Genomic DNA, 14,488 nt, shown 5'->3' on the forward strand with positions numbered 1-14,488 from the left:
CCGTTATTTCTTCCCCTTCTTTCCCGCCGCCTCTCTTCACCGGCGTTCTCGTCGGCCATCCCACCTCTCTCTCTCTCTCTCTCTCTCTCTCTCTCTCTCTCTCTCTCTCTCTCTCTCTTTCTTCCCCCTTTCCCTCTTTCTCCGTTCCCTTCCCCTCTCACCAGTAGGTTTCCCCTTTGGATTTTCTCCCTCTCCCTCGTTCCCCAACCTTCTGTGGGTGTGTGTTTTATTTTTGTTCTTCATCTGGACTACAGGGAACAAGGCTGCCATAACTCCGGCAAAGTTTCACCTAGACGCCAGCGCATTTTCTGGCCAAATTTGTACTACTAGTGGCAACTCTCCAATGACCGGACCCATCACCTCCAGCGACTATCATGACTTCGTCCATAAACCAGGTTCTACGTTCTTGTTTTGTACACCCTGCCTTCGATATACTCTGTTGTGACCTCTTGCTTTGTGTGTTCTTGTTTTGTTATACTCTGTTTTCGATATATTCTGTGAAACATGTTGCTTTGTTCCTGGTGTGTTCTTATTTTGTTATATTCTGTTTTGATATTCCGTTACTTGTTGCTTTGCCTCTAGTGTGCTCCTTATTAGTTGTTGTGCTCTAATTGTGGTTAATCTGTTTAACTCACTTGTATATGTTTGCGGACCTTTTTAGCATTCTTTAGGGTACTTAGTCTCACATACCTTGCTGCTACTATCATTCCTAGTTCATTAGTTGTGTCCTTCTGTGTTTTTTAGTTCCGGACTATTTGCACTATTTTTTTAGCCAGCCGCTACTTCTGTGGTAATTCCTTCTTAGTGTGTATTAGATTATAGTGGTTTTACTGAACGATGATAGGGTAAGGTTATGTCCCAGGAGGCAAAAGGGGTAAGGGTGGTAAGGATGCCTCCAAGTTGAGAGTTGGGTCTTGGAAACATAGGGACTTTGACGGAAAAGTCTGTGGAGTTAGCGAAGATTCTCCAGAAAAGGAAGGTCAATATAGCTTGTCTCCAGGAGACTAGATAGGTGGGAGATAAGGCACGGGATGTAGAAGGGTTTAAGCTTTGGTACTCTGGATGTGTGGGGGGCAAGAACGGGGTAGGTATTTTGGTTGATAGGGATCTTCGAGAGCTAGTGGTGGAGGTTAGGAGGGTGAATGATAGGTTGATGGGCATTATTCTGGTTGTTGGGAGTTTTACTTTAAACGTTATTAGTGCGTACGTATCTCAAGTGGCTTGGACGAGGAGGTAAAAAGGCATTTCTGGGAGGATTTGGACGAGGTTGTGCGTGGTATTCCCATACTGAGAATCTTTTCATAGGAAGAGATTTTAATGGCCACATTGGGGCGTCATCTGGGAGCTACGATGACGGGTATGGCGGCTACGGTTTCGGTGTTAGAAACGGAGGTGGTACTTCATTGCTGGATTTTGCTAAGGCTTTTGATTTAGTGATAGCTAAGTCTAGTGTCCACTTTCCCGAGGAAGGAGGAGCATCTGGTCACCTTTTAGAGTTTGGTGGCCAGGACCCAGGACCCAGATTGATTACCTACTCTTCAGAAAGTCTGATAAAGTTCTGGGCACGGACTGCAAGGTCATCCCAAGTGAGAATCTTACGACTCGGCATAGGCTTCTGATCATGGACTTGGAGATCATGAGGAAGCGTAAGAAGAGGGTTGTGTTTGGTCTACCTAGGATCAAGTGGGGAGCTTTGACTAAAGATAGAGCACATGAGTTGGGGGATAGGTTGATGGTTATGGGAGCATGGAGGAGTAGCGGGGACGCGAGTGGTATGTGGACCGCGATTGCGAATTGCATTAGGGAGGCTACTAGAGAGGTATTAGGGGTCTCGAAAAGCTCCTCTGGTGGCCGCAAAGGAGATTGGTGGTGGAGTACTGAGGTTCAAGGCAAGGTAGAAGCCAAGAAAGCGGCATATCTGAAGCTTCGGGAGAGCATGGACAAGGAGGTGAAGAGGAGGAATAGGGAGCGGTATAGATGGCTAAGAAGGAAGCAAAGTTAGCAGTTATTGCGGCCAAGACGGCCGCGTTTGAATGCTTATATGAAGAATTTGGAGGCAAATGAGGGGATAAAAAGTTGTACAGGCTAGCCAAGGTGCGAGATAGTATGGCCCGTGACCTGGACCAAATGAAGTGCATAAAGGACGAGGAAGGCAGAGCTTTGTTGGATGAGGCACTTAATCGACGAAGATGGCAGACTTACTTCCATAACATCTTGAACGAAGAGGGGGATATGATCATTGAACTAGGCGACTTAGAACACTCTGAGAGCTGTAGGAACTTTAGGTATTGTAGGCGTATAAGAGTCGAGGAGGTTGAGGGGGCTATGCGTAAGACGAGCAAGGGGAGAGAAATCAGTCCAGACGAGATCCCAATGGAATTTTGGAAGAGCGTGGGTAGGGCTGGCTTGGAGTGGCTCACTGGGTTCTTTAATGTCATTTTTAGGACGAACAAGATGCCCGAAGAATGGAGATGGAGTACGATGGTCCCGCTGTATATGAACAAGGGTGATATCCAAAGTTGCAACAACTACCGGGGCATCAAGTTACTAAACCATACTATGAAAGTTTAGGAGAGGGTGGTAGAGCTGAGGTTGAGGAGTATTGTGACTATTTCTGAAAATCAAAATGAATATATGTCGGGACGATCGACTACAGAAGCTATTCATATTGTTAAGAGGTTGATGGAGCAGTATAGGGAGAGGAAGAGGGATTTATATATGGTATTCATCGACTTAGAGAGGGCTTATGATAAAATGCCAAGGGACATGTATGATGGAGGTTCTGTGGAGATGTTTGGAGGCTAGAGGTGTTCCTGTTGCATACATTAGGGCTATTAAGGACATGTATGATGGAGCTAAAACCCGAGTGAGGACCATGGGAGGGTACACAGAACATTTCCCAGTTATGATGAGGACCTTGGTCCTTTTCTTTTGCCTTGGCGATCGACGCACTGACACGCCTTATACGGTACTGAATAACTGATTGTCGGTCAATGTGTGTGTGTGTGTGTGTGTATATATATATATATATATATATATATATATATATATATATATATATATATATATATATATATATATATATATATATATATATATATACGGGATGAAATATCCCTAGACTGGATTGGCCAGAAATAGTACCGAGTGACCAAATGATTTGTGATCGTGAGTACATAAGGTTTTTCACTGAGATGTTATATTCCTCATATCATGCAGTATTGATCTTTTTTACTTGTACTGAGCTTAACTGTTGAACTTGAAAGCATGCCTATATTTCTGTACTGTTATCTCTATACTGGACTGTACCTGCGGAGCTCGTTACTACTTTCAGCCCAGCGGTTAGTCTGGTTACTTATTGAGTTTGTTGTACTTATACTACACTCTGCACCTCGTATGCAGATCCAGGTACTTTCGGACACGACGACTGTTAGATCTCAGAGTGTTATCAATTGGAGACTATCAAGGTAGCTGCCTAGAGTCCGCTGACCTTGACTCTCTTTCTTTCAGTTATTGTATTGTTCTATACTTTAAGACAGTATTTTATCAGTCAAACGTTGTATTCATTTAGATGCTCATGTACTTAGTGACACAGGGTTTTGGGAGTATTTTATATCTGTATTTGTGAGATTTCTTCCGCTAAATTTAAATATTATGTTTTCAAACTTAAAAGATATGGTAGTTTATTGAGATTGTCGGCGTGTCTAGTATTGAGATAGGTGTCATCACGACAAGTGAGATTTTGGGTCGTGACAATTTTATTATATTAAAAGGAGGATAGTCAAGCTTGATATTAAGCCAAATGGTGTATTAATAAGAAGTCACTTGAATCTTTTAGGACAAAATCTAAAAAAAAATTGGACAAATCTAATAAGGATTAAGACAAATATGATTTGATCAAATTTAATTTATGGTGAAATTAATTATGATCAACTCCTATTTTCATAGTAAATAGAGTTTAAAAGCTTTTAAAAAATAATGATTCCTATTTTAATAGTTATTCACTAACCACATGATTTGTTTTCTTTCATTTCATAATTATTTTTGGAAACATTATGTAAGAAATAAATAATAGTGAAAATATTGTTATAGCAATTAGATATATTGTGTTCAGATAAATAAGAAACTAGTTTTTTATAATTAATATCTGAATTAGTGCGGTCAATCTAAGTTTGAGTGCATAAGATAATTTTTTGACAATATAGTCCAATGTAAAAAGTAGAAAGAAAAGACTTATTTGAATTTGATATGAGTTTTTTTTTTTTTTTGAAATATGATAAGAAAATTTATATTTTGGAATATAAGTAATAGAGTTAAAGTCACTATTGAAATAATATTAAAGCTTCATATGTATTATATAAAAATAAATGTAGTAGAAATAAATATTAAATTCAAATAAGCTAATAAAAAGCCACATGATAATATAATATTAAGTATTGAATAATGTAATAGCAAAAATAAGGAACAAATAGAGAACAAAGAAAAAGATAAAAAGTTCCACCTACAAAAAAAATAAAACTTATTTTAATTTGAAATGAGAAATATTATGATAAGAAAGATCATGTTATGGATAAGGCCACTGAAGTCTAATATATAAATATAAAATGAAAAACGGAATAATAAAAAATAAATTAGAGATAATATGAGAAATTTATGTTAAGAATTAATTTAGAAAATAAAATAGAGTAAATATAAAATACTTAAAAATATTATTGACAAATTCAAATAATTTAAGAATTTCGAACAATAGTTTTAAAATAAAATAAATATTTATTTAAAATTAAAAAATTGCACATCTATCTATATAATATTAAAGGATGGTAGTGCAAAATAATATTAAATGAAGTGAAAAGTTAATAAAAAGTCATTTAAAAATGTGATAATACAATATATTAGATAACGTAAGAGCAAAACTAACAAAAATAATTAAAAATTCAAAAAGTTTTAATATTAGAAATGGAAGGAAAAGACTATCAAAACTTGAGATTAGAAATTTCTTATAATTATGATGAGAACACTCAAACTATAGACAAGACCATGAAATTGAAATTTTACTAGATAAAGAAAAATAATATTTGATAACAAATTAAAATTTTTAAAAATATAAAATAAATATCTTATGTAGGTAATTTTACTATCGAAAATTAAAAATCAAATTTGTATCTTGAAACTAAAGAGAAAGAAATTTAATTACGCGTAATATAAAAATAATTATAAGAAAACTCAAAGATTTTAAATAAATAATTAAAGAACTATGTATTAATATTTTAGACTAATTTAAAGTTACATTTTAAAATAAAAAGTGATATTATTATAGGTAAAACATTACCGTAAAAACTAATTAGAATTTATAATAAAATGCGGGAGTTGAGGTTGAGATGGTTCGGACATGTTAAGAGAAGAATCATTGATGCTCCTGTTAGGAGGTGTGAGAGGTTGGCCTTGGAGAGTTTGAAAAGAGGTCGAGGTAGACCTAAGAAGTACTGGGGAGAGATGATTAGGCAAGACATGGCGCTGCTTCAGCTCACTGAGGACATGACCCTTGATAGGAGGGTGTAGAGGTTGAGAATTAAGATAGAAGGTTAGTATGTAGTTTATAGTTGTTCACCGATAGTCTTAGTAGCATGCATGTCCCTTCATATTCTTAGATTTTTATTACGTTATGTGGTTTTGTTCGCCTCAGGTATTGTATTCCCTGTTGCTATTATTTGGTAATACTTATCCTTTATCTCTCCCTTTTTCGTTTCTCTTCCATCTTTCTTCCTTCCTTGCTTTCCTCTTCTTCTTCTTCTTCTTGCCCTTCCTGAGCCGAGGGTCTATTGGAAACAACCTCTCTACCTACATTAGGTAGGGGTAAGGTCTGCGTACAGACTACCCTCCCCAGACCCCACCTGTTGGGATCAAACTGGGTTTATCGCCGTTGTTGTTGTTGGTAATAAGCAAGATATTAAGAAAAAAAGAGTTAGACATTATGTAAATTGGTAAGCTAATAAAAGATCACATGAAATTATAACAATATTAAGTAAAGAATAATGCAATAACTATAAGGAAAGAACAAAAACATAAAAAATTTTATATAAATATATAGAAGAATAAGACTTTTTTGAATTTCTGGTGAAAAAACAAAAGGGTAGTAAGAATTTTGTTGAAACAATATGATCCAATGTACTCAAATAAGACATATCATAACAAGACATGTTTAGTATTTTTAATATTAATCAAGAAATAAAATACAAGTACTAAAATCAAAGAGTTCTTTCGTTGCATATAGAAAAAGAAAACAAGTTATCCACTAATTGAGAAATGATTTTATGTTCTACTTCTTAATTAATATCTATAATTTTTATGTGAATAATTTATATTTTAGGTTATTTGCATATAATCCAAATAAATAAATCACAATTTGACATGATTTATGTCCGTGCATTGTGCAGGTACTAATTCGGTACTAGTGTTAACAAAGTATTAATCCCTACATTTCAATGAACCACCGGTTTCTTATTACGTGATGGTTCCTGCATTATTCTTAATCTCAACATTACAAATTCATAAATTATAATCTTGGCACATTGTTAAGTCAGAATCCCTACTTCACTAATCAAGAAGACAGTATTAAAACTTGTGCGGGATAATGAATTAGATAAATAAAATTACTTTTAGGAGCTTACAATATTACCTATAATTTTAAGTTTGTACATAAAATTATTTGTTTCCCGTAGTTAAGGTTAGAGCCGTTGTAGGCTCAGCCAGTTCTTTTTTTTTTTTAATCCAAATCGAATTGGGATTGAAACGGCATAGCTCCTTCGCCAATTCCGACTGGGATTGGGATTGAAACCAGCAATGTAGGCCAATTGGAATTGGGATTGAGCTCCTCCGCCAACTAGTATATATATCCCTTATAGGAGTATTGTATTTCATCAATTGAACTCCACCCCTTATATTCTCCCTCCCTCCAATTCACTTCACATCAGAATTCAAATTCAAACTCAAACTAGGTGTAGGTTTTGTGATGGGCCATTTGGAAGCACAAGCAGTGTATGAATACGGAGCCAACTCACCTGAGTCTCTTTATGGGAAAATAGACCCCAAAACATTTGGTGATCGTGCTTACAAGGGTAGACCTGACAAGGCTGCTAGGAAGCGCGAACCACTACTTGTCTCTGATTGGCATAGACAAAGCAAGAAGAGACGGTTACTTGAAAGTGTTCTTACTTCAACTGAGGAAGAAGGTGTTTACCAGCCTAAAACCAAGCAAGCTAGGGCTGCTTATGAGGCCATGCTCAGCCTCATTCAGCAGCAACTTGGTGGCCAACCATTGAATATTGTTACTGCTGCAGCTGATGAGATATTGGCTGTCTTAAAAAATGACTACTTTACCAACTCTGATAAGAAGAAAGACCTGATTGAAAACCTGTTAAATTCCGTATCAAATGAGGTGTTTGACCAGTTGGTGTCGATTGGGCGACTCATCACTGATTATCAAGGCGATGGCGATGGCGATGGCTATGCACCTCTGGATGATGATGTTGGTGTGGCTGTTCAGTTTGAGGAGAATGAAGAAGAAGAAGAAGAGAGTGACCTTGATGATGAAGAGGATGAGGACAATGATGTGCTGGATGCCGACTGTTCTGGTGCTATGCCTATCATTGCTGATTATGAGATGCGTGAGGCGGATGAGGGAATGTCCTTGAATGTTCAGGACGTAGATGCTTATTGGCTTCAAAGAAAGATCTCTCAAGCTTATGAGCACCAGATCGATCCGCAACAGAGCCAAAAGCTTGCTGAAGAGGTTCTCAAAACTCTTGCTGAAGGCGATGATCGTGAAGTAGAAACCAAGCTACTGTTGCATCTCCAATTTGATAAGTTCAGTCTCATCAAATATCTTCTGCGGAATCGGCTAAAGGTAGTATGGTGTACCCGTCTTGCACGGGCTGAAGACCAATCGAAAAGGAAGGAAATTGAACAAGAGATGTTGCGGTTGGGGCCGGATCATGCCGCGGTACTAGAGCAGTTGTATGCTACTAGGGCTACTGCAAAAGAGAGGCAGCTGAATTTGGAGAAAAACATTAGGGAAGAGGCTCGGCATCTCAAAGATGGTGACAGAGATAATGATAATGCTTGGTTAATGGGGCAACGCCGGCTGCTTGATCTTGACAGCCTTGCATTTCATCATGGTAGTCTGTCGATGGAAAATACAAAATGCGAGCTTCCAGTGGGGTCTTATAGGAATCATAGGAAGGGGTATGAGGAAGTTCACGTGCCAGCACTGAAGCCAAAGCCACTAACCCCTGGAGAAGAGCTTGTGAAGATCTCCTCCATTCCAGTGTGGGCTCAACCAGCGTTCAGTGGGATGACCCAATTGAATAGGGTTCAGAGTAAAGTATATGAGGCTGCCCTCTTTTCCCCAGAGAACATCTTGCTCTGTGCTCCAACGGGTGCTGGGAAGACCAATGTAGCTATGCTCACTATACTTCAGCAAATCGCTCTAAACCACAACTTAGATGGATCATTCAACCACACCAATTATAAGATTGTGTATGTGGCACCTATTAAAGCCCTTGTTTCTGAAGTGGTTGGCAATCTCTCCAAGCGTTTGGAACATTACGGTGTCAAGGTGAAAGAGTTGAGCGGTGATCAAACATTAACTCGTCAACAGATTGAAGAGACTCAAATTATTGTGACTACCCCTGAGAAGTGGGATATTATAACTAGAAAGTCAGGTGATCGCACCTATATGCAGCTTGTTAAACTTGTTATTATTGATGAGATACATCTCCTGCATGACAATCGAGGTCCTGTCTTGGAGAGTATCATTGCAAGAACTATCAGACAGATTGAAATCACAAAAGAGCATATTCGGCTTGTTGGATTGTCAGCAACTCTTCCAAATTATCAGGATGTGGCTTTGTTTTTGCGAGTTGATCTGAATAAAGGACTCTTCCATTTTGACAATAGCTATAGACCTGTACCGTTGGCTCAACAGTATATTGGAATTACTGTTAAGAAGCCACTGCAGAGGTTCCAGTTGATGAATGATATTTGCTATGAGAAGGTGATTAATGTTGCAGGAAAGCATCAGGTGCTTATTTTTGTTCATTCTAGGAAGGAAACAACTAAAACAGCTCGAGCAATCCGGCATGCTGCACTTGGTAATGACACCCTTACTAAGTTTTTGAAGGAGGATGGTTTAACTCGGGAAATTTTACAGTCTCAAACTGAGCTTATCAAGAGCAATGATCTCAAAGATCTTTTACCATATGGTTTTGCAATTCACCATGCGGGTTTGGTCAGAACTGATCGGCAGCTTGTGGAGGAGCTTTTTGCTGATGGACATGTGCAAGTGTTGGTCTCAACTGCAACTTTAGCATGGGGTGTAAATTTACCTGCACATACTGTTATTATAAAAGGTACCAAGATTTACAATCCTGAAAAAGGAGCATGGACTGAACTCAGTCCTCTTGATGTTATGCAAATGCTTGGCCGTGCTGGAAGGCCTCAGTATGACACTTATGGTGAAGGAATCATCATAACTGGACACAGTGAACTGAAATATTATCTTTCTTTGATGAATGAACAGCTTCCTATTGAAAGTCAGTTTATATCCAAGTTGGCTGATCAATTGAATGCAGAGATTGTTCTTGGGACAGTACAGAATGTCAAAGAGGCATGCAAGTGGCTCCTATATACTTACCTCTATGTTCGCATGGTACAGAATCCCACACTTTATGGTCTAGCTGCGGATGCCCTCGAAACTGATTATGCTTTGGAGGGAAGGCGTGCTGACTTGGTTTATTCTGCTGCTACGTTGCTGGACAAGAGTAACTTGGTTAAGTACGATAAGAGAAGTGGATATTTCCAGATGACTGACCTGGGGCGCATTGCGAGCTATTATTACATAACTCATGGGACAATTTCCACGTACAATGAGCATTTGAAGCCCATCACAGGTGATATTGAATTTTGTAGGCTTTTCTCTCTTAGTGAGGAATTCAAATATGTAACAGTCAGACAAGATGAGAAAATAGAATTGGCAAAGCTTCTAGATCGTGTCCCTATTCCGGTAAAAGAGAGTCTTGAGGAGCCTAGCGCCAAGATCAATGTTCTACTGCAGGCGTATATTTCACGGCTGAAGCTTGAAGGGTTATCTCTGTCATCCGACATGGTTTATATATCTCAGAGTGCTGCACGTCTGATGCGAGCCCTTTTTGAGATTGTTCTGAAGAGAGGATGGGCTAAGTTAGCTGAGAAGGCCTTGAAATGGTGCAAAATGATAAGTAAGAGGATGTGGAGCGTACAGACACCACTCCGCCAATTCCACGACATTTCAAATGAGATCTTGATGAAGTTGGAGAAGAAAGATCTTGCTTGGGAGCGTTATTACGATCTTTCATCACAAGAGTTGGGAGAGCTTATCCGGTTCCCGAAGAAGGGTAGAACGTTACACAAGTGTATTCATCAGTTCCCGAAGCTGAACCTCGCAGCACATGTTCAGCCAATTACCCGGTCAGTCTTGAGGGTAGAATTGACCATTACACCGGATTTCCAGTGGGAGGACGTGGTCCATGGTTTTGTAGAACCTTTCTGGGTGATTGTTGAAGACAATGATGGGGAATATATTCTTCATCATGAATGTTTCATGCTGAAGAAGCAGTATATTGATGAAGACCATACTTTGAACTTCACAGTCCCAATATATGAGCCATTGCCCCTTCAGTATTTCATTCGTGTTGTCTCTGACAGGTGGCTAGGGTCTGAGACTGTTTTGCCAGTCTCTTTCCTACACCTGACTTTGCCAGAAAAATATCTTCCTCCCACTGAGTTACTAGACTTACAACCTCTTCCAGTTACTGCATTGAGGCATCCAGCATATGAAGCACTTTATCAAGATTTTAAGCATTTCAATCCGGTTCAGACTCAGGTATTCACCGTTTTGTACAATTCAAATGACAATGTCTTGGTTGCAGCTCCAACTGGTAGTGGGAAGACCATTTGCGCTGAATTTGCCATATTGAGGAATCATCAGAAAGGACCTGATAATATCAGTCGTACTGTGTATATAGCTCCACTAGAGGCTCTGGCCAAGGAGCGGTTCAGTGATTGGAAGAAGAAATTTGGAGACTCTCTGGGAATTAGAGTTGTTAAATTAACTGGGGAGACTGCCAAAGATCTGAAGCTGTTAGAGAAGGGTCAGTTAATTATCAGCACGCCTGAGAAATGGGATGCTTTATCTCGTCGCTGGAAACAGCGAAAGCATGTTCAGCAAGTCGGTCTTTTCATTATTGATGAATTGCACCTGATTGGTGGTCAAGGTGGCCCAATCCTGGAGGTGATTGTCTCTCGGATGAGATATATTTCAAGCCAGGTTGAGAACAAGATCCGCATCGTTGCTTTGTCAACTTCCCTAGCTAATGCCAAGGATTTGGGAGAATGGATTGGGGCTACATCTCATGGGCTCTTCAACTTTCCTTCTGGTGTTAGGCCCGTGCCACTGGATATACACATTCAAGGTGTTGATATTGCTAACTTTGAAGCTAGGATGCAAGCCATGACAAAACACACATATACTGCAATTGTCCAACATGCAAGGAAAGGAAAGCCTGCAATTGTGTACGTCCCCATGAGGAAGCATGTGCGCTTGACTGCTGTAGATCTGATGAGTTATTCTAGTATGGACAGAGAAGACACACCCATGTTTCTGCTACGATCTGCAGAAGAGCTGGAGCCTTTTGTGGAGAGGATCAATGAACCTATGCTGAAAGAGACACTCAAGTATGGTGTGGGCTACTTGCATGACGGATTGAGCGGCAGTGATCAGGAAATAGTGAAGACGTTGTTTGAAACTGGATGGATTCAAGTATGTGTAATGGACAGTACAATGTGTTGGGGAGTACCACTATCTGCCCATTTGGTGGTGGTGACGGGAACACAGTACTATGATGGTAGGGAAAATATGCACACTGATTATCCAGTTACTGATTTGTTGAAGATGATGGGTCATGCGAGTCGACCTCTTGTAGATAGCTGTGGGAAGTGTGTCATCCTTTGCCATGCACCACGCAAGGACTACTACAAGAAGTTCTTGTATGATGCATTCCCAGTTGAAAGCCATCTGCAACACTATCTCCATGACAATTTGATTGCTGAGGTGATTGTGGGAGTTATTCAGAACAAGCAGGATGCGGTGGATTACCTAACATGGACCTTCATGTATAGAAGGCTGACACAGAATCCAAACTACTACAATCTGCAGGGTGTTAGTCACAGGCATCTGTCGGACCACCTCTCAGAGCTGGTGGAGAATGCTATCAGTGACTTGGAGGCAAGCAAATGCGTTGCTGTTGAGGATGACTTTTTGCTTTCACCTTTGAACCTTGGCATGATAGCGTCATACTATTATATCAGTTACACGACAATAGAGCGATTTAGCTCTTCCCTGACCTCCAAAACGAAGTTGAAGGGCTTACTGGAAATATTGGCTTCAGCGTCGGAGTATAAACGGTTGCCGATAAGACCAGGTGAAGAGGAGTTGACAAGAAGGTTGATTAATCACCAGCGTTTCTCCTTTAGGAATCCGAAATACACAGATCCTCACACCAAGGCTAATGCTCTTTTACAAGCCCATTTTTCTAGGCAAGTGTTGGGTGGAAATCTTGCTTCTGACCAGCAACAGGTGCTTCTTTCTGCTATTAGGCTGCTTCAAGCAATGGTTGATGTTATTTCCAGAAACAAATGGCTTAGTCTAGCACTTCTAGCAATGGAGGTGAGCCAGATGTTGACACAGGGAACGTGGGCACATGACTCGATACTTCTTCAGGTTCCACACTTTACAAATGAATTGGCTAAGAAGTGCCAAGAAAATCCAGGAAAGAGTATAGAAACAGTGTTTGATTTAGTGGAGATGGAAGATGACGAGAGGCGTGAGCTCTTGCAAATGTCGGACTTACAGCTTATGGATGTTGCCCGGTTTTGTAATCGGTTTCCAAACATTGATTTGACATATGATGTGTTGAACCGTGATAATGTGAGTGCTGGAGACGATGTGAGTGTGCAGGTAACCCTTGAGCGAGATCTTGAGGGTGGAACAGAGGTTGGACCTGTTTTTGCACCTAGATATCCCACGACCAAGGAAGAAGGATGGTGGCTTGTTGTCGGCGATACAAAGAGCAACCAACTGCTGGCCATTAAGAGAGTTACCCTGCAAAGGAAGTCCAGTGTCAAGCTCAATTTTTCTGCACCTGCAGAAGCTGGAACGAGGACCTACACACTCTATTTCATGTGTGATTCTTATCTGGGTTGTGACCAGGAGTATACTCTTACACTTGATGTTAAAGCGGCAATGACTAAAGAGGACAGTGAAAGAGTCTGATGTAGTTTTCTTTTTTGAGAACTTTCCCTATATGCTTGATTTATTACTGTAGAGTATAGACAAGCTGGTGTTTAGTTATGTGGCTTTCTGTTGTCTGTGAGGTCTTAAGGGCTAGGAACTCAGTCTGTATTTCGCTTTGTAGTTATGAAGGATTACACTGCTTTGTGTAGTTCCTGTTTATATATTTACAAATATGTCATCTTCTCAAAAACAAATATATATATTTCTATTGTCTGCAGCTGCTTTATAGCTTTTAGTAATTGGTTTTAATGCTGGTAAGATGGCATTTTATGTTCATTTGATATCATTATTGTGTTTCTCACTTGGAGATTTCTGTCTTCTCCCTTCCCTGTTGCTTGGTGTTATGAATCTTCCGATATATACATCTTAGTTTTTACCTTAGGATTAACCAACCATAGCTGACTTCCGTCATTATATATTGAACAGAAGCGATAGCCTTCGTAACAGTCAAATGATGATGGTAAAGGATCGTTGTCTCAATTTATGTCGTACGCTTTCCTTTTTAGTCTGACCCGGAAAAAATGACACCCCATATTTTTTTGGTAAATAATGACTCCTTATATTTAGAACAATTTAACTTTATACTTCTCATTTTATACTTAATGAGATTATTTATAGCCACAGAAATATTTATGGCTTGCTTTAGATCATAAGTTTCAAAAATCTTTCTTTTTTCTTAAACATCACGGTCGGTCAAACTATGCCACATCAAATGGGATGCAAACTTGTTTTTAATTTTATGATTACACATAAAAGATCTAAAAAGGTCATTTTCTTAAATTCAAAATTGTAAAGTAGCATGATGTACAAATAACACAAATGGGAGGGAGGGAGTAGTTATTTATGCTAAGGTAAGCCCAATTCCTCTGCACATATATCAAGACAATAACTAATTGAAGTTTAGCTAACTTTAACTAATTTCACTTGACGTTCATCTAGTGTGGCTCTTCATCTTTCTTTCGAGGGTTATGACAAATTTCGCTCCAACCTCGCATATAATTGTCTTTTGCTTATTAATATACAAAAGGTTAATGTCTAACCTATCACCACAATAGTAATTAGTAATATTTAAATATTTACTTTTCCTTTTGAATTTTTTTT

The 14,488-nt window shown here is 39.1% G+C and overlaps 2 protein-coding genes across 2 annotated transcripts; both read left to right on the top strand.

The window, feature by feature from the left end:
• The first annotated feature begins 2,106 nt into the window (after nucleotides 1-2,106).
• Nucleotides 2,107-2,571, top strand: LOC138909409 (uncharacterized). Its single transcript, XM_070200609.1, has one exon. The coding sequence runs from the start codon at nucleotides 2,107-2,109 to the stop codon at nucleotides 2,569-2,571; it is 465 nt and encodes a 154-aa protein (XP_070056710.1).
• A 4,128-nt stretch (nucleotides 2,572-6,699) lies between these two features.
• On the top strand, nucleotides 6,700-13,620 carry LOC108944970 (DExH-box ATP-dependent RNA helicase DExH12-like). Its single transcript, XM_070199681.1, has one exon. The coding sequence runs from the start codon at nucleotides 7,010-7,012 to the stop codon at nucleotides 13,364-13,366; it is 6,357 nt and encodes a 2,118-aa protein (XP_070055782.1). The 5' UTR covers nucleotides 6,700-7,009; the 3' UTR covers nucleotides 13,367-13,620.
• The last annotated feature ends 868 nt before the right edge of the window (nucleotides 13,621-14,488 follow it).

The sequence above is a fragment of the Nicotiana tomentosiformis genome, chromosome 4 (assembly GCF_000390325.3).
Source record: "Nicotiana tomentosiformis chromosome 4, ASM39032v3, whole genome shotgun sequence".
Taxonomy (NCBI): Eukaryota; Viridiplantae; Streptophyta; class Magnoliopsida; order Solanales; family Solanaceae; genus Nicotiana; species Nicotiana tomentosiformis.